Source organism: Panthera tigris, chromosome B2 (genome assembly GCF_018350195.1).
Source record: "Panthera tigris isolate Pti1 chromosome B2, P.tigris_Pti1_mat1.1, whole genome shotgun sequence".
In the NCBI taxonomy this organism is placed as follows: domain Eukaryota; kingdom Metazoa; phylum Chordata; class Mammalia; order Carnivora; family Felidae; genus Panthera; species Panthera tigris.
In genome coordinates this window covers 33,620,424-33,640,368 of record NC_056664.1, presented here as the reverse complement: position 1 = coordinate 33,640,368, position 19,945 = coordinate 33,620,424, and the positions used below count along the sequence as shown (strand labels likewise).

The 19,945-nt window shown below is 47.9% G+C and overlaps 1 protein-coding gene and 1 long non-coding RNA gene across 9 annotated transcripts in view; one reads left to right on the top strand and one right to left on the bottom strand.

Annotated features, from left to right (window-relative positions):
- Positions 1 to 1,006: 1,006 nt before the first annotated feature.
- On the top strand, positions 1,007 to 12,864 carry LOC122238609. Its single transcript, XR_006217602.1, has 3 exons — positions 1,007 to 1,285; positions 11,703 to 11,772; positions 12,726 to 12,864. It is a non-coding gene; the product is annotated as an uncharacterized LOC122238609 (long non-coding RNA).
- Positions 12,865 to 13,035: 171 nt separating this feature from the next.
- Positions 13,036 to 19,945, bottom strand: part of ANKS1A (ankyrin repeat and sterile alpha motif domain containing 1A) — a 179,071-nt gene continuing 172,161 nt past the window's right edge. For 5 of the 8 annotated variants that reach the window (XM_042986160.1, XM_042986162.1, XM_042986167.1 and 2 more), the window contains 3 exons: positions 18,389 to 18,559; positions 17,985 to 18,083; positions 15,790 to 17,385 (listed from right to left, as the gene is read on the bottom strand). In XM_042986160.1, coding sequence (XP_042842094.1) covers positions 17,266 to 17,385; positions 17,985 to 18,083; positions 18,389 to 18,559 — 390 coding nt within the window. In that variant the 3' untranslated portion in view covers positions 15,790 to 17,265. The other 3 variants (XM_042986163.1, XM_042986164.1, XM_042986161.1) reach the window with 2 other exon arrangements.

Here is a 19,945-nt window from a genome sequence, read left to right as displayed (position 1 = left end):
CCCCCAGCTTTTCCTCTGCTGGCCAGGGGCTCCCTTCAGCATGCAGAGCTGAGAAGCCAAGACACTCGGGTGCTGGCATTATTTCTCTAAGGGTAAAGCATTTCTCTGAGGGCTCTGAGAATCTGTAGGATTATCCAAAATGTGACTATAACGGCTTCTCTGGAAGTCAGAAATTTTTGTCCAATTCAGCTCAGGATTGGGTGCGGTTGAAATAGGTTACTAGAAACCTCATTTCTAGTACCAGATTCCCCTGAAGATTTCAAATGATGCAACAAGAAATCAAGAAATAGTAAGAGTCTATTGCAGGTCTGCAGCAGGGTGAAACTGAGGCTGCATGCAGATGATATTGGCTGCTAGCAAGCATTCTGTTGAGGCAGGTTTCAGAGTTCGTGGGATTTCTCTCTCTGGAATATCTAGAGTTTATTGTTGATCCTGTTCTCCAGCTGCGTGAATTTCCTGTTCTCTCATCTCTAAGCTTAGACACCCCGTTCTTACGGAGGTGACATGGGCATTTAGAGGTGGTACAGCCTCCATTCTTCCTACTTCCTGTCTGGAACTGTAATGGGCAGGTGCGTTGTGAGCTCCTGTTGGCATCACCAATGAGGGAGGTTCTGGGAAGGGCCTGGGCTTGTCCCCTGGCATCATAGAGCACCACCATTCTCAGGCTGGCTGCACCAGAGCAGCCCTAACCTAGTAGAGCGAAATGAGGAAAATGTTCCATTTAGATTGGCCCTTTTCAAATAATGGAGAAGAGGGGCGCCTGGGTGGCTTAGTCAGTAGAGTGTCCGACTTTGGCTCAGGTCATGATCTCAGGGTCCGTGAGTTCGAGCCCGGCGTCGGGCTCTGTGCTGACAGCTCGGAGCCTGGAGCCTGCTTCAGATTCTGTGTCTCCTTCTCTCTCTAGCCCTCTCCTGTTTGTGCTCTGTCTCTCTCTGTCTTTCAAAAATGAATACATGTTAACAAATATATAAAATAAAGTAAAATAAAATAAAATAATGGAGAAGAGAAAATGAAAATTCACTTATGTGCTCTCCAGGTAATGTGAAGAGAAACAAAGGGTGAGAACGTTTCAGGAACGGAGTGAGCTGCAGACAACACATGGAATCTAGGACCAACAACAGAAGGGGGATTTGCACTCCGTTAACCCAGGGCTTCTTCCTCATTGACTTCCTTTTTAGAGAGAGAGCCTAGATGGGTGACACAGCTGGGGCAACAGTGCAGCCGTGACCAGAAGCACTGGAGGGCCTGGATAGACATCCTCAGGATGGGGAAGCCCCGCAAAAGGGTATGTTTAACAAACAGTGAAACTTGCCTAGATGAATTTCTCTGATTTGCAAGGACTAATTTGAATTTCTTAAAAATCCACATTTTGGAAGCCTCATTATCTTAGAGGCAGAAGTGTTCTGAAGGGACACCCGTGAGAAGGTCTGGTCGGTGGGTGCAGACACTAAGCCGACAATAGAACCTTGCTTTATACTTCATAATTAAAATCTGGAATGATCGATTTCTTAGAAATTTTGAGTTGATTTTCCTGTGCTTCCATATAGAGGAGAAAGGGATCCCGACCCAAATAACGAAAGATTCTGTCCTGCCAATGGTTTCAGGGCTTATATACTCAACGTTGTGGAAAAATACACAAAATTTACCATTAGTGCATTTAGTACATTCACAGTATTGTGTAACTATCACCACTATCTAATTTCAGAGCATTTTCATCATCTCAGAAGGAAATCACACTCAAGAAGCTTGCTCTTTTGTTTGTTTAATATTTTATTTTATTTTTTTATTTTTTATTTTATTTTATTTTTTTTCAACGTTTTTTATTTATTTTTGGGACAGAGACAGACAGACAGAGCATGAACGGGGGAGGGGCAGAGAGAGGGAGACACAGAATCGGAAACAGGCTCCAGGCTCTGAGCCGTCAGCCCAGAGCCTGACGCGGGGCTCGAACTCACGGACCGCGAGATTGTGACCTGGCTGAAGTCGGACGCTTAACTGACTGCGCCACCCAGGCACCCCTAATATTTTATTTTTGGGGCGCCTAGGTGGCTCATTCGGTTAAGTGTCCAACTTTGGCTCAGGTCATGATCTCGCGGTTCGTGAGTTCGAGCCCTGCATCAGGCTCTGTGCTGACAGCTCAGAGCCTGGAGCCTGCTTCGGATTCTGTGTCTCCCTCTCTCTCTGTCCCTCCCCCCACTTGCAATCTCTTCCTCTCAAAAATAAATAAACATTAAAAAAATTAAAAGAGATTTTATTTTTAAGTAATTTCTCCACCCAACATGGGGCTCAAACTCACAACCCAGAGATCAAGAGTTGCATGCTCCATGGACTGAGCCAGCCAGGCACCTGGAGTTCGCACTGTCTCTTCTCCCCTCCCCCTAGCCACTGGCATCCACTATTCTGCTTGTTTCAATGAATTTTTTGCCTCTAGATAAATGGAATCAGAATATGAGGTCTTTTGTGACTGGCTTCTTTCACTTAATAGAAGGTTTAAATTGTATCATGTCGTGGCATGTATCAGTACTTCATTCCTTTTTATGACTAATATTCCATGATATGGATATACTACAATTTATTTATCCACTCATCACTTGATGGACATTTGGTTGGTTTTCACCTTTTGGCTTTTGTGAATAGTGCTCCTGTGAATATTTGTGTTTGGTGTAAGTTTTTGTTGGAACACTTCTTTCTTTCCTTTTTTTTTTTTTTTTTTGTTTATTTTTGAAGGAGAGGGCGAGACAGAGACAGGGACAGAGACACAACATGAATGGGGAGAGGGGCAGAGAGAAAGGGAGACACAGAATTTGAAGCAGGCTCCAGGTTCTGAGCTGTCAGCACAGAGCCCGACGCGGGGCTCAAACTCACAAACCGCGAGATCATGACCTGAGCCGAAGTCAGATGCTTAACCAACTGAGCCACCAGGCTCCCCTGGGACACTTATTTTCAATGCTTTAGAGTATATTATATCCAGAAGTGGAATTGGTGGGTCAGGCAGTAATTCTGTGTTTATTGAGAAACTACTAAAATGTTTTCTACAGTAGTTTCTGCATCATGTTTACCTTCCCAGCAGCAGTGTGTGAGGGTTCTAGTGTCTCCACATTTCCACTAACAGTGATTTTTTTTCTTTTAATTACAGAAATCTTGGTGGGTGTGAAGTGAAATCTTACTGTGTTTTGATTCACATTTCCCTGATAACTAGTGATGTTGAGCATCTTTTTCATGTGTTTCTTGGGCACTTGTAGATCTTCTCTGGGAAAGTGTTTATTTTAGTCCTTTGCCCGTTTGTGAATTAGGTTGTTTGCTGTTGAGTGTAAGAGTTCTTACATATTTTGGATACTAGATCAAATCAGATCTGATGTGTCAGATAGGACTTGAAAATATTTTTTACCATTCTGTGGGTTGTCTTTTCACTTTCTTGATAATGTCCTTTGATGCACAAAAGTTTTAATTTTGATGAAGTGTAATTTATCAGGCTTTCTTTTTATGGATTGTGCTTTGGCCATCAAATCTAGGAACTCTTTGCTTAGCCCTAGATCCCAAATATTTTCTCCTGTGTTTTTTGCTAAAAGTTTTGTGTTTTACATTTAAGTCTATGACCCGTTTAGAGTTAATTTTGTATAAGGTGTGAGACTTAGGTTGAGGAACTTTTTTTTTCTTGCCTATAGATGTCCAGTTGCTCCAGTATCATTTGTTGAAAAGGCTGTCTTTCCTCTGGTGAACTGTTTTTGCACCTAATAAGTTGGGCATATTTGTCTGTGTCTCTTTCTGGGTTTCTATTCTATTCCACTGATCTATGTGTCTTTCTTCCACACAACACAGTATCGATTACTCTAGCTATATAATAAGTCTTGAAATTGGGTAGACTGATTCTTCCCACTTTATTCTTCTTTTTCGAAGTTAAAAAAATTTTTTTAATGATTTTATTTGGGGGGGGGGAGAGACAGAGAGAGAGGGAGACATAGAATCTGAAGCAGGCTCTAGGCTGTCCACACACAGCCTGATGCAAGGCTCGAACCCATGAACATAAGATCATAACCTGAGCCGAAGTCAGACGCTTAACCAACTGAGCCACCCAGGGGCCCCTCAAAGTTTTTTTTTTTTTTTTTTTTTTATTAAGATATTCTAGTTTCTTTGTATTTTTGTAGACTAATCTTGTCTATATCTACAAAAAAAAACTTGCTGGAATTTTGATAGATATTATGTTTAAAGCTGTGTATCAATTTTGGGAGGATTGATACCTTTACTAAGTTGAATGTTCCAGTCCATGAATATGGTATATCCCTCCAGTTATTCTTTCATCAGGACTGTGTAGTTGTTTTTTTTTTTTTTTTTAAGTTTCATTTTTTAGTAATATCTATACCCAACCTAGGCCTCGAATTCACAACCCTGAGATCAAGAGTCACACGCTCTTCTGACTGAGCCATCCAGGTGCCCTAGGACTGTGTAGTTTTTATGTAAGTCCTGAACATGTTAGATTTACACCTAAGAATTGTTTTTTGAGTGATTTAACTGGTGTTTTACTTTTAATTGTGTCCACATGTGCATTTCTAGAAATAGAATTAACTTTTTCACATTTATTTTGTATCCTGTGATCTTGCTAAACTTGCTTATTAATTTTCTTGTAGATTCCTTGGAATTTTCTATGTGGATAATCATGTATTCTGCAAATAGGGCCAGTTTTATTTCTTTTCTAACATAAATGCCTATTATTTCCTTTACTTGCCTTATTGCACTGGTTTGAACTCCTAGAATTTTAAGACTGGTAATAGTGAAATCCTTTCCTTGTTCCTAGTTTTAAGGGGAAAACATTTAGTTTTTCACTATTAAATATAATGTTGGTTGTAGGTTTTTGTAAATGTTCTTAATCAAGTTGAAGAAGTCCCTGTCTGTTTTAAGTACCACAAATTTAGTGCCTTGAGACAAGCCAAATTTATTATCTACAGTTCTGGATGTAAGAAGTCCACAGTGGGTCTTATGGGCTAAAATTAAGGTGTAGGCAGAGCTGCATGAGGCTCTAGGGACGAATTAGTTTCCTATGACTGCTGTAAAAAATTACCACAAACTGAGTGGCTTAACAAAACCAGAAATATACTCTCTCAGTTCTGAAAGTCAGAAATCAGTCAGTTTGGGCTGAAATCAAAGAGCGGGCAAGGCTGTACTCCTTCTGGAGACTCTAGGGAGAATCTGTTCCTTGCCTCTTCCAACATCTAGTGGCTGCTGGCATTCCTTGACTTGTGGCTGCATTACTCAAATCTCTGCCTCCCTGGTCACATGGAGGTTACATGGTCCTCTTCTGTGTGTATCTAAGCTCCCTTTTCCTCTCTCTCTCTCTCTCTTTAGTTTATTTTTTAATTTTATTTTTTATTTTTTAAAATTTACATCCAAATTAGTTAGCATATAGTGCAACAATGATTTCAGGAGTAGATTCCTTAGTGCCCCTTACCCACTTAGCCCATGCCCCCTGCCACAACCCCTCCAGTAACTCTCAGTTTGTTCTCCATCTTTATGAGTCTCTTCTGTTTTGTTCCCCTCCCTGTTTTTATATTATTTTTGTTTCCCTTCCCTTATGTTCATCTGTTTTGTCTCTTAAAGTCCTCATATGAGTGAAGTCATATGATTTTTGTCTTTCTCTGACTAATTTCACTTAGCAAAATACCCTCCAGTTCCATCCACGTAATTGCAAATGGCAAGATTTCATTCTTTTTGATTGCTGAGTAATAATCCGTTATGTGTGTGTGTGTGTGTGTGTGTGTGTGTGTGTGTGTATGTGTGTATGTATATATATATATACATACACACATACACACACACACCACATCTTCTTTATCCATTCATCCATCGATGGACATTTGGGCTCTTTCCATACTTTGGCTACTATTGATAGTGCTGCTATAAACATGGGGGTGCATGTGTCCCTTCGAAACAGCACACCTGTATCCTGTGGATAAAAATACCTAGTAGTGCAATTGCTGGGTCATAGGGTAGTTCTATTTTTAGTTTTTTGAGGAACCTCCATACTGTCTTCCAGAGTGTCTGTACCAGCTTGCATTCCTACCTTTTCCTCTCTTTTATAAGGATACTTGTGATTGGATTTAGGGCCCATAATCCAGGGTAATCTCCCCATCTCAAGATTCTTGATTTAATCAGATGTGTGAATTATCTTTTGCCATGTAAGTAACATATTCACAGGTTATGTGGATTAAGATGTGGACATCTTTAGGGAACTATTGTTCACCCTCTATTTCCATTTTTTTCTGAGAGTTTTTAAACATGAATGGGATTTGAATTTTGTCAGTTTTTTTTTTCCTGCATCAATAGATACTATGGGATTTCTTTCTTTTGATTGTTAATATATTGGATTACATTGACTGATCTTCAAATATTGACCAGCCTCCTGTCCTTGGAATTAATTTCAATTGGTCATGGTGTATAATTCTTTTTCTACATATCTGAATTGTATTTGCTAATATTTTGTTACTGATTTTTTGTGCCTATATTCATGAGAGATATTAGTTCATAGTGGTTTTTTTGTTTTTGTTTTTGTCTTCTTGTACTTTGGTTTTGGAATCAGAGTAATACTAGTTCATAGAATGAATTAGGAAGTGTTCCTCCTCTTCTGTTTTCTGGAACAAATTGTGTAGTATTGGTGTTAATTCCTCTTTAAACATTTGGTAGAGGGGCGACTGGGTGGCTCAGTCGGTTAAGCGGCTGACTTCGGCTCAGGTCATGATCTTGCGGTCCGTGAGTTCGAGCCCTGCGTCGGGCTCTGTGCCGACCGTTCAGAGCCTGGAGCCTGTTTCAGATTCTGTGTCTCCCTCTCTCTGACCCTCCTCGTTCATGCTCTGTCTCTCTCTGTCTCAAAAATAAATAAACATTAAAAAAAATTTAAAAAAATAAAAATAAAAAATAAACATTTGGTAGAATTCTCCAGTGAATTCATCTAATCTTGGAGACTTTTTAAAATTATGGATTCAATATTTATAATGCTATTTGAATTATCTGTTTCACCCTGGGTGAGTTGTGTTTTTTGAGTAATAGGTCTATTTTGTCTAAGTTGCCAAAGTTATATGTGTAGGGTTGTGCATAGTATTCTTTTTTTTATCCTTTTGATGTCTACAGGGTCTGTAGTGATAGCCGTTGTTTCATTCCTGATATTGGTAATCTCGGTCTTCCTTTTTTGTCAGTTTGGCTACAGGTTTGTCAATTTTATTGGTTATTTCGTAAAACAAGCTCTGTTTCATTGATACTTTCCCAATTTCTGCATTCATTTTCATTGATTTCTGTTTTTATCTTGATTCTTTCTTTCCTTCTCCTTGCTTTGGCTTTATTTTGCTCTTCTTTTTTGAGGCTCTTGAAGGTAGTTAGAATATTGATTTAAGACTTGTCCTCTTTTCCAGCATATGCATTTAGTGCTGTGAATTTTCCTCTTGGCACTACTTTACCTTGTCCTACAAATTTTGATATGATGTATTTTAATTCTTATTCAGTTTAGTGTGTATTTTGATTTCCCTTGAGACTTTCTCTTTGACTCATGGGTTACTTAGAAGTGTATTTATTCCAAGTGTTCAGAGGATTTCCTGTTATCTTCATGTTACTGATTTTTACTTTGATTCTGTTGTGATTCAAGAACACACTGTATATGATTTTAATTCTTTCAAATTTGTTGAGGTTTGTTTTATGGCCCAGGATTGGTTTATCTTGGTATATGTTCCATGCACACTTGAAAAGAATATGTATTCTGTTGTTGTTGGCCAGATTGTTCTATAAATGTCAATGAGATCCTGTTGGTTGATGGTGGTGTTGAGTTCTAATCTATCCTTAATGATTTTCTCTCTATTCATTCTGTAAGTTGATAGTCTCCAACTGAATTAAAGTCTCCAACTATATTTATTATATTAGGTTTCTCAGGCTGCCATACAAAACACCACAGACTGGGTGGTTTAAACAGCAAAAATTCATTTCTCACATATTTGGAGGCTGGAAAGTCCCAGATCAAGGACTAACAAGGTCAGTTTCTGGTGAGGACTCTCTTCCTGGCTTATAGATGGCTACCGTCTTGCTATGTATACCTCACATGGCCTTTCCTCTGCACCTGTGTCTGGAGAGATCTCTCCTTCCCTCCCTCTGCTTATAAGGCTAGCAATCCAATTGATTTAGGACCTCAGCCTTATAAGCTCATTTAACTTTAACCACCTCCTAAAAGCCCTGTCTCCAAATACAGTCACACTGGGGTGTTAGGGCTTCAACATAGGAATTTGGGAGGGACACACTTCAGTCCATAGCATTTGTGGATTTGTCTCTTTCCCTTTTCAATTCAGTCAGTTTTTGCTGCATATATTTTGCAATTCTGTTGTTTGGCATATACACATTGATTGATGTGTCTTTTTGCTGCACTGACCCTTTATTATTATATAATGCCCCCTCTTTCTTGTAATTGTCTTTGCTCTGAAGTCTACTTTATGAGATACTAATGTAGCCACTCCTGCTCTCCTTTGATTGATGTTTACACTGTATATCTTTTTCTATCCTTTTGCGCTCAGTCTGTTTATATTATTTGAGGTGTGTTTCCTTGACAGCGTATAGTTCATGTTTTTAATCTCCTCTGCCAGTCTCTTTTAATTGGTGTTTTTAGACCATTTAAATTAGTGTAATTATGATATGTTAGTGCTTAAGTGTGCCATCTTTTGTTTTCTAGTTATTCTGTTTTCATCTTTTTTCTGTCTCCCTTTGAGTTACTTGAAAAAAAACGTTACACTCCATTTTTATTTTATCCATAGTGTTTTTGAGTTTATCTCTTTGCATAACTTTTTTAGTGTCTTCCCTAGGAATTATATATATGCATAGCTTGCCAGTCTACTGGTGATGTCATCTACCAGTTCGAACAAAGAATAGAAACCTTACCTCCATTTTCATCTATTTACCCTCCCCATTTAAATGATAATGGTTTTGGAGCACCTGGGTGGCTCAGTTGGTTGAGCATATGACTCGATTTTGGCTTGTCATGATCTCAGGGTCGTGGGACTGAGCCCTGCATCAGGCTCTGCACTGGGCATGGAGCCTGCTTAAGATCCTCTCTCCCTCCCTCCCTCTCTCCCTCCCTCTCTCTCTCTCCCTCTCTGTCTCTCTCTCTCTCCCTCTCTGTTCTCTCTCTCTCCTTCTCTCTCCCTCCCCACCCCCCCTTCCCTCTGCCCCTTCCCCTTAAAAAAAAAAGATAATTGTTTCAAACATTCCCTTTACAAATATTTAGAAACACATTAGACTGTGTTATGATTTTTGCCTCAACTGGCAAACACATTAGAAAGCTGAAGGGGAGAAGGAAAGTCTATGGAGTTTACCCATATTTTTGTTCAATGTTTGTTCATCCTTTCTGGTGTTCCAAGGCTCCTTCTTATATTATCTCCCCTCTGTTTAGACAACCTTTTTATCACTCCTTGAGGGTAGATCTGCAGCTGAGTCCCTTCTTTTCCTTCATCTGAGGATGTCTTGACTTCTCTTCATCCCTAAAGGGGATTTTTGCAGGCTATGGGACCTGGCTCTTTTTTTCTTACAGCACCTGAAAAATATGTTACTTCCTTCTGGTCTCCACTGCTCTACTGAGAAATCCACCATCATTCACATTATGTGTCCCCTGTAGGCAAGGTTCATCTCTTGCTGCTGTCAGAGACTTTTGTCTTTCATTTTCAGAAATTTAATTATGATGTACCTTGGATATGATATGTGATGGATTTCTTTTGGTTCATCTGGTTTGGGGTATGCTCAGCTTCTTGAATCTGTAGGTTTATGTCTCTTGCCAAATTTGGGAAGTTTTCAGCCATTATTTCCTTGAATACTTTTCCAACCCTTTCCCCTCTCCTTCTGGGACTCTGCTGACACAAATGTTTGATCTTACGTTAGGATTCCTAGGTCCCTGAGACTCTATTCATTTTCCTTCCAGTCTGGATTCTGCCTCTTTCCCATCCATCCTGCTGTCGAGTCCATCCATGGAGATTTTGATTTTGGTTATTTTATTTTTCGGGAGCAGCTTCGTTACTGCCAGGCGTTGGTGGGTTTCCACTAGGCCTCCTTCGATACCACCCCAGTGGGAGTTGGGGGGCACCGTGTTTGCCTGGTGAGGGGGGAGGTCTAAGTCCCCTTGGCCTTTGCTGGCCGCTACTGTTTTTCTGCAGTGGCAGAATGGAGCAGAGCTGTGTCTTACCAGTTTTCTGTCTTACCAGGCTGCCTCCGTTCTGGTCCTTTGGCTACAGAGAGCAGACTTTGGTCTGGGCTTTGTCTGTGCCGGTGCTGTTTCTGCCAGGGGTTTTATTTGCTCTTAGCAAGAATAGGGAAAAGTAGGTCTACTTGATCTTCCTGGAAGCAGAAGTTCCAGTTTATTTTGGGAGCTGTTAAGTTTTGTCCTTCATTATGTGTGATGCAAACATTATTTTCAGTTGCTTTTTTTTTTTTTTTAAATGGTGCATTTGGCTTTGCAAGAATGTTTGACTTTTATGTAGTTGAATATATTAATCTTTTAAAAAATGGATTCAGAGTTTTGTAGCATGCTTGGGAAGAGCTTTCTCAAACCAAGATTATGAAAATAAAAGTCTCCCCATTTTCTTCTAGTTTTGTTGGAATTTATTTTTTCTACGTTTAAATATGTGAGCCATCTGGAATTTATTTTGGTGTGAGTAGGAATCGGAATTTCCCTGTGCTGTCTCCGCCACCCCCTTGGCTACCCAGTTGTCCCAGGCCCATTACTGGGTGATGAATATTTTGTGGTGTTGGGGAAATTCTTTTATTTGATAAAAATTTGTTTAAAACTGTGTTGTTCCTGATAGCGGAATCCTGAAGGAAGCAGTCACAGAGTTGTAGCGGCAATGGCCACTTTAAACTCTGTACTTCATGGGTGTCGGCGGGTGACAGGCAGTGCTGTGTGAGCCACACAGTTTGAGTTGCAGGACATCCGGAAAGGTGTGCTTGTCCCTGTGTGCTGGGAGGCAGGTGAGCCCTGGTACCCTGTAGTTGTAGGAAGCCAGAGGTGGCCAGGGCGGAGAGGGCATTTTGAGCTGCTCTGGAAAGGGCTCCAGCTTGCCAAGCTCTGCCTCCCCAGGAGCCTGCCCACTGCCTAAAGGGTTTGCCACCTTGGCCACAGGAGTAACGCGCCAGCTGCCTGGGTTCCTGACCGCAGAGAATCGGGGGTGGGGGTGGGGTGGGGGGTGGCTGGTGAGGATGCCGTGAAGTGTCACGGGGGAGAAGGGAGTGCACGAAGAGGGTCTACCTCGTTCAGCAGCAGACAGTAATGCTGGACTCCTGACAGCTCCCTGCCCCCAGAGCACGTCCTAGAGGGAGTCATGGGGACGGGGACGGGGACGGCCAGGCAGGACGGGGCAGGCAGATTCACTCCTGGTGAGTGTGTTCCATCCTTCCATTTGTGAAGCTGCCCCAACCGGCTCCTCCTCCTAGTCTTTCCCTCCTCGTTTGGCCAGGCCGCAGCCCTGCCTGTGGCTCAGAAGGGCAGGCTCAGGTGCCCGACAGGAATGTCTCCCCGCCCATCCGGCTACCGAGGCGTGATCAGCGCTGCAGCGCTGGGGTCATGCAGCCTAAGAGTCCCATACGTAAGGCTTCCAAGTGATGCCAAAAGGGATTATGACAGTGGCACTATGTCCCGACACCCTGTTCCAGAGCAACAGTGATACTAATTATGGCCTTTCTCTCCTGGCTGTAAGGTTTTTTTCTGTCTAGGAAAGAGTGCCAGAGCCACAGAGCACAGGGGTGTGAGGATGAACCTCCTAGCTGGTAAGTGAGGCTCTCCACAACTGGACCTCAGTCTGCTTCCCAAAGTCAATGTGATCTGGCCTAAAAAGCTCTAATTGGAAGAAGCTGGGATTTGGTCCCTCCTCTATTAGCTGGCTAGCTAGGAAAAGCATTTCCCTGTTCTGGGGTCTTGTTTGCTTCATAAATACAATTGGGTGTTGGATTAAATCAGCGATTGTCTATTTAATTTTTTATTTATTTCATGTTTGTTTATTCTTGAGACAGCGTGCGCGAGTCGGGGAGGGACAGAGAGAGGGAGACACAGAATCTGAAGCAGGCTCCAGGCTCTGAGCTGTCAGTACAGAGCCCCACTCTGGGCTCAAACTCACAAAGCGTGAGTTCATGACCTGAGCCGAAGTCGGATGCTTAACCGACTGATCCACTCCGGCATCCCTGTGATCGTCTCTTTTAAAGCCTTTTGACAAATGGAGTATTTCACAGAAACTCTTTGCTAGGCGGCTTGGGTGCAAGCAGGCGTGGGACCAGGGGCTCTGAGGACGCCTAAAGCTACTGGACTAGATGGTCCTGAGGTCCTCTCCAGCTGGCCCTGGGAAGTACTGTCATCTTTCTGAGCCTCGGTTGCTTCAGAAAGGTGTGAGGGCTAACGAGATGGGTGCCTAGAAAGCTGCTAGCGGGGTCTGGAATATAGATGCTGTCAGCGAAGAGGTTATTAGTGCAGTGTGTGCCTTTCTAAACCCTCCCCTTTAAATACCAACCCAGGTGCTGGCCCCTCCTTCCCTGTCCCCATCCCCCCGCCCCCAGCTCTGAAAGCAGTCCTCCTTTCGGACGCTCAAGGGACCATCCAGTGTGGCTCGGGCTGGTAGCTAGTTTTTGTCTAAAACTAAGTTCCTTGAGGGAGACACGTCTGGTCCAGGGCTCAGGATCCTCCAACACGGTCCTGTAGAGACATTCAATAAACGCTTGTGGGTTGACAGGCCCAGACAAGGACGCCGGAGCTGTGGCGATAACCAGAATGCGGCCCCTGCTTCAGAGGAGCTGTTCTAAGGAGGGAAGGTGAGTCACTGAGGCCTGGCAGCTCAACAGGGCCAACTACAACGGGTGATCCTTGGCAGCCTCCCGCTGAGGCACGCTAGCCAGAGCGGAGTCCCCGCACCCACACGGTGGGATGCTTGACGCCCCCCCCCCCCCCCCCCCCCCCCCAGAGCCGGCGGACGGCCTGTGCTGCCCTGCCAGAAAACAATCAAGATGATTTCCAGTTCAAAAACTCCCCCAAAGTAAGGCTGGTTTCATGTTGCTTCTCCTTTATTAATTCAGTCTGTTCTAAGTTGTACAGTTATGAAAATAACAAAACCAAAGCTGGAAGCCCAGGGATATTTACACTCTCTCTCATGTAGTGAGGTCAGTCTATGTTGTTGCACAGATCAGTTATGTTTGGTACCACAAGATGCTCGTAATTCGGACAAAATCAGATTAACAATTATATGTACAGTAAAATAAAAGGGGAATTCATTCAAGTATCAAAATACAGAGACAAAGATTAAATAACATTTTTATTACAATTCAGTCCCATTGCCACACCATTAGCAACAACACTTTTGTGAACTGCATCTGACCGTCATTCTGCAGGTCTGGGCATTTCGGAAACAGACCGAGGTCAGACTAGCTTTCTAATGTAACGACTGCAACTATGTTTGCTGCCTGCTCAGCCAGAAGCTTCTCAGGGACTCCCTCTAGAATCCGGTGCTACAGACCAGAGAGGGATGTGGAGCATTTGCAAATACAGAGCCTGTCAGGGGTCCTACTGCTCAGAGCAGCCAGCCGGCGAGAGAGAAAGAAGCAAGCAGAGAACCTGAGGCCGGTGCCAGGTACTGACTCCGTTTCCAGTCCTGCCTGAAAGGGCTCCTGCACAGCTCAGAAAACGCAGCGAGACTCAGAGAAGTGCAGAAGCAGGGGCTTTTCCGCTTGAAGCCTGTCCTTAAAGTTACACTATCCCTTTCTAGGGAAGGAAGAGTACCTGCCCCACAGGAAAAGTAAGAAGGAAAGAAAGATCCAGTCCCTACCCTTCTTGACTATTCAGAAAGAAACCGATCTCAGAACGAAACCCAGCGCCGGAGCAGACTAGCCAAGGCTTTCCAACATGACAACACCCTGAATAAATAAGGATATAGCAGCTTCAAGGGGAGGAAACACCTACAGAGGATTTAAAAACAAAAAGCTTGAGCAGCTCATCGTAGTGTCTACACAGTTTTCTTTTGGGGCCTCCCGCACGGGAGGCGCACTGGGGGAGGCCAGGCCGTCCACGGGTGGAGGCGAGGGTGCCGGCACTAGCACGGCCCTTGGGTTTCCTCCGTCAGAGGCTCGAGGCCGGCAGGGGCGGGCGGGACATGCATGGCGGCCGCCGATGGGAAGCTCACGGGCCTCGGAAGAAGTGGGAAGTGAAGCCAAGCGTCCGGGTGTTGAGGTCCTTGTTTAGTACCGGAAAGTGGGGTGTTACCCGCCTCTGCTCCAGAGAGGAGGGGACTGGCGGGGCCTGCGGTGGCAGGCAGAGAGCAAGTCAGCAGGAGGATGGGGCCGGGCTTTCCGTTTCTGGCCAACCGCAGGGGTTGTGAGTGTGCCCAAGAGCACTCTCCCTGCACAGAACCAGCAGAGAATTTCAATTCACAACCTTCACTGGGAAAGAAGTGCCACCTAACCTGGAATGTTGGTCCCGGGAGCGGCCTGCACCGCGCCAGCAGAGCGTGAGGTCTGCTGAATCACCGGCGGGAGAAAAGGCTCCTCTCCGCTCCCTACTCTGGAAGGTACTGGGCAAGCAGCTGACCTGGCCCTGCCTCAGCCTCACAGCAACCGCCCTGTCCCCATTCCCTTCACCACTTGAGGAGCACAGAGTGAGATTCCAAATTAAAAAGCAAAGCAAGCCAGCAGGAGGGCTTAAGTGGCAGTGCTGCACCAGGACCCCAGCCTGCCCTGAAGGCCACGCTGGGGGAGAATCAAGTTGACTGTCACCCAAGAAGGCTAAATATAGCCTTCTCCACACTTAGAGCCAGGGATGAATCCAGCAGCTGAAATACAACAGTCGAACCAATAATTCAGAGAATCAAAGTGAGTCCTAATCACACAGACCCAATTAGATAAATCACAAATTGGCAGGCAGCAGTCTTAGCTGACCTACCCATTAATGCCCAAAACAAAGCTGCTTCTTCTCTCCAACTGAACTCAGGCAGTCTGAGGTCGCCAGAGAGCGTGTGGGCCGGCGCTCTGACCACCGCCAGGTCAGAGGCTGGGGAGCGGCCCAGAGCTCCGGGCGCTGGCTCAGACTTCGTGGCACCAGGGGCTGCTCGCTCAGCTCCGTCTGGCCCCTGGGCCTTCACATTTGGAACCCCAGAAACGGACTGGAAGTCTTTCCTTTTGCCGGGTACCCCTAAGGCTGTGTTTTCACTGCTGAGGCTGTGTCCGGCTCTAGACGGGACAAGAAGTCGTGCAGTTCATAAGGAATGGCAACTAGCTTGGCTGGGTTTGAAAAGTGGACTCTAACAGACCTACTCAGTTTTGCCCACTTGTGCCTGCTTTTAATTCACCCATGGGCCATTGCCTTCTCTTCACCCTACTGGACCACACCAAGGTCCCGTCCCGAGGACAGAAGCCTGCACAGACTGGCCTTTTAGCCAATCTCAGGTCCCCTGTCCTCTGATCTGATGGCCATTTCTCTAAAGATTGGCAGTTTAACCTAGAGGTTTGAGCCAAGTCTTAAAAATTCATTTTATAGAAAATTTTTTTCTATTAAAAAACATCTTCTGGACAAGTCACTTCTTGACTCTCTGGAGTTCCAGTCTCATCTGCTTGAGGCCTGGAGTGCAGCTCGCTCTGTGAGACCTGGTGGTGGCAGGTCCAGGCCGAGCAGCCCCGAGGAGCTGCTACAGGCAGAGGCTGGGCCTGGGTCCTCAAAGCGCAGGTGACACGGCGGTGGCGGCGGCGGGAGCCTGTGCTCCCCACGTCTGTGTTTCCGCGGCACAGTTGGCTCCTTCGGTGGCTCAGCTTGGCAGAAGCAAACACAACGGGGGGAGGAGAGGGTTAACCAAAGGGGCCTGCACAAGGTGGAGGAAACTGAAAGGAAACATGGAAGCAGAGCAGAAGGTCCCTCACAGCCTCCCCTGGGCGCCCTCGTGGCTGTTCCGAGCGCCCGTGGCCCACGGCCGTCTCCGGCTCAGCACGTCTGCTCAGGAAGGCACAAGCACAGGCAGGCCGGCACAGGCACCCACCCCGGTTTATCGACTTGGGCTTCAGCTCTAAAATAATCGCTGTCGCCTCCTGGCTTCTCTACCGGACTATCCTACGTTTGCACTGCTTCCTCCCGGAACTGCTGCCTTCCCGTCTCCTGCCATCTGAGCTGATCTGCCCTCACCAGACAAGGCAGGGCTTCTTCAAAGCCTCGGCTCCAGGATCCCAGCCGCTGCTGCTGAACAGACCGCACAGCCTACCCCCTCGGAGGAGTCGAGAGGCTGCGGGTGGCCGAACGGGGAAAGACCAGGTGACGGCTGACTAGCTCTGACCCCCACACTGTGGAGAAGTGTCAGCCCCTGGATGACAATGGGAGCGGCTCGGTCCAGGCCCCTGTCCTTGAGCGGCTCTGTTCTGTGAGGGAAGAAGGTGCACCGTGTGTGCAGGGCACAGGCCTCCCTCTTGCCGGGTCCTACAGAAAGGCCTTCCTCCTCGGTGAGCTAGACTCCAGGGCCGGCCTTGTGACTCACTGGTGAAGACACGAAGGGCCGACCACATATATGCCATCCCGTTCCTCGGAGCGGAAGACTCATCGGGACCCAGAGACCTGCCGAGGGAAGCTGGCCCGCGGGTGTTCAGATGCTCAGAGCTCCATGCTGTGGAGTCAGGCATGTGCCCGAGGACCTTGGCCCTCACAGAACGCAGTCTGACAATAGTCAAGACACATCGCCGAGCTCAGGCTCTCGCTGGAGGGAGACCAGCACCTTACGGCAGAGGAGAGAGGGACAGGGCCGCAGGCCAGCCGTGAGCAGAGTGCGAGGGGATTCTGGCACCAGGTGGTCACAGTGGTTGGTTGTGTCAGGAAAGGTGCAAAAGGACAGTTCACTCCCGGCAGCGGCTCCCGGCTGTGGTTCAGCACGGAAGACAGGAGAGGAGGGCGGATGGAGCGCCCGGCCTAGTCAGAGGGTGCTGTCTGGACTCTGCTCGAAGACCGCCCGCCCCTCAGGATTCACAGTGCCTGCCCGCTGAGGCTTCCTGGGTGCCACAGGGCCCCCTGAGCCCTCCTGGTGCCCACCTCAAAGGCAACTCACCCCCTCCCCCACCGAGCTGTCCTTGCCCAAGGGGGGACTTCACAGTGTCCGGTGGTGTTGGGTACGAGCTGTGAGTGTGCAGTGTCTAGAGCTGCCGCCCGGGAGGAGAGCAGGGCCCACCGGGGGTAGGCAGCCGGAAGGAGAGCTGAGAAGAGCAGAGGTCGGATGGCAAGGCACAGTGAGACTAGTGGAGACAGGGGGTGGGCGGTTAGAAGATAGTGGTCTCATACTTGGTGCTGAGGCTCCGCTTAGAGTCTGGTTTAGGGTCCACAACCCAGGAGACACTGGCATGGGACTGGGCATCTGGGTCCGTGTCAGGCGGTTCCAGCTGCCAAGGAAGAAAGGCGAGGGGTCAGATGGCGCACTGTACCTGGCCGGGGGGCAACAGGGCCCAGCTGTCCTTCCTACCCGCCCGGGCCACGCTGGCGTCGTGCCAGCATGAGGGACACGAGGGGCAGCCCCTGTTCTCCTTGAAGAGCAAGCTCCCTGGGGCTAGGGTGGCAGAAGCGGCACCCTCCCTGGAGCATCATGGGAGGGCCACCTCCAGGCCTCTTCAGGGACTTCTCCCATGGCTTTCTCAGAGCTGCTCAGGTAAAGGAGCCTTGCCTGACCTGAGCGTGGTGCTCGAAGCCCCAAATCTGTTGAGGGTGACAGGAAGGGGGGCGAGGGACTGGGAAATTCCAAGCCTCAGGCGGGACCAGAGAGCGCACCCTGGGCAAGACCACAATGGGCGCCCCATTGGAGCGCCCCTCTGGAGAGAGGACACACAGAGAAACAGAGAGCTAAAGCACAGACAGGGATGGCGGGGAGGGGGGGGAGCTCAGGAAAGAATGTCACGCAGGCAGAGAGGGGGAGGCCACTAGTGTCTCAGAGAGCTCACGGTCACTTCGGGGAGACTGACACACAGACAGCAGGAGCTGTAAAGACCTTGACTCCAGGACTAACAGACGGCAGCGGTAGGTAAGAAGGACGATGGGTGGTGCAGGTGTGACAGTAACAACAGCGACTATCGGGGGGCAGCGGCACCTGGGGCGCAGAGCAAAGCACACACAGACACAGGGTGACGTTACTGGGGGCTCGCTGCGGGCCACGCTCTCTGCAGCCCCACGCCGGCCACCGGCTGGGCCCTGGTGGTGCCTGGCAAGGGAGGGGACAGAAGCCCGTGGGGGGGGGGGGGGGACAGCTGTCCACCTCCCGTGAGAGGAAATAACGGTGCTTCCCCAAGGGGCCGGCCGGCCGGCCGCAGCGTGAGAAGACCCTCCTGGAGCCCCCTCCACCCAAGCCCTCAAATCCCGGGGAGGGGGAGTTCTTGGCGGCCGCGGTCCACGTACTGCTGACTTCCTCACGCCGACCCGAGGCTTAGGCACCGGTTTGGAAGACTTTGTTTCAACCGTCTCGGCAGCGGAGGCCCCCATCGGCCTGGACTTTTGGGCCTGCAGGGCCAGCTGGTAGGCCACTTCGAACGCCTGCCCCAGCGTCAGGATGATCTCGTAGGTCAGATTCTGGGAGGAGACAGAGCGTGACTTTAGCACACGAGACTGAAGAGCCACCCCATCCGTTTGCTCGAACCCCTGCCCCGGCCTCACAGCCCTGAGCATAGGTGACCCCTGAACAGGTTAGGGTTCGGCCAATTCAGAACACCGGGCTTGAAAACACAAATCTGTCCCAAAGTGACTGATAACGCTGGGGAACAATCTGAGCATCACACACGTCTTGTTTCCTCAAGCAGGACTTTGTAAACACTAGGGGACCAAGCCCGCACCCAGCTGGCCTGCCAGTCAGGCCCAGCCGCGCCGTCTCCACCCGGCGTCTCAGCTTTCCCCGGAGACCCCGGGGCCTGCCACCTCACCACCTGTCTGTGCCGCTCCGCACCCTCCTTGCACCCTGTCCCTCCATCCGGGTGTCTCTCTTTTCATCTCTCTGCCTTCTTTTCCCCTGGCAAATGGGCCGCTGGGGGCGGCCAACTTTAGGTCCTTCTCAAGGTAGGGTCCTGCTGTGACACCTATGTATGCCTTAACCACTTAATATGAACAAAGCGGTGCCGGTGTTTTTATTAGGTTCCTATCTTTTCTAGTGTGTCACTGATAAAGTTTCTGAGTGTTGTGTCCCCAGTTCGATCCTCCCCAAACCCTGGTGTTTACTGTGTGACTTTATGTAGCATGTTGATTGTTAGAAGCACGTATGTTGTGTTACGGCAGAAATGACTGGATGTGGAAAATGTGAGCTACAGGGGAAGTGCCAGGAACTACGAGTATGGGGTAGATGAGCTCGCTTAACCTTCAAGACAACCCCACGAAGCCGGTCACATTATAGCCCCTTTTGGGATGAGGAGCCGGGGAGAGGGAACTTCTAAGACTGCACAGCCAGCAAGCGGCAGAGCCCCGAGTCTCATGCCAGGCCGGGAGCAAGCACTGAGGTCCCGGGGCTGAGGATGCCTAGCCGTCTGTGTTCCAGAAGCCACAGAGACTTGCGAACCAGCTGCTCTCCCCAAGGACGGCAGGGATCTGGACAGAAGACGGGGGATGAGGAGAGGGCCGGGGGCCTTGTCTCCGGGCAGAGGGAGTCCCTGCTGCATCGCTGTCCCTGGGCACAAGAGCCCAGCCTGGGCATGAATCTGGGAGAAGGAAGCCTACGGCCATGTCAGGAGGGCACTGCTGCCCCCAAGAGGGAGACAGAGGACGTTTCAGGGAGACTGCTGATAGAGGATAGGGTGGTGGGTTGACAAAGAGCCTGGGGGAGACCTTGGCTGACCTAAGAAACACCTGGGGAGAAGTGGGAAAAGCCTGGTCACTGGAACCCTGGATGCGCCTCTCATTCTGTGTGTTTCAGTCTCCTCACTGTATAAAAGGGACTGGACTGGATGGCTCCCGGGGCCTCATTCGGAACCA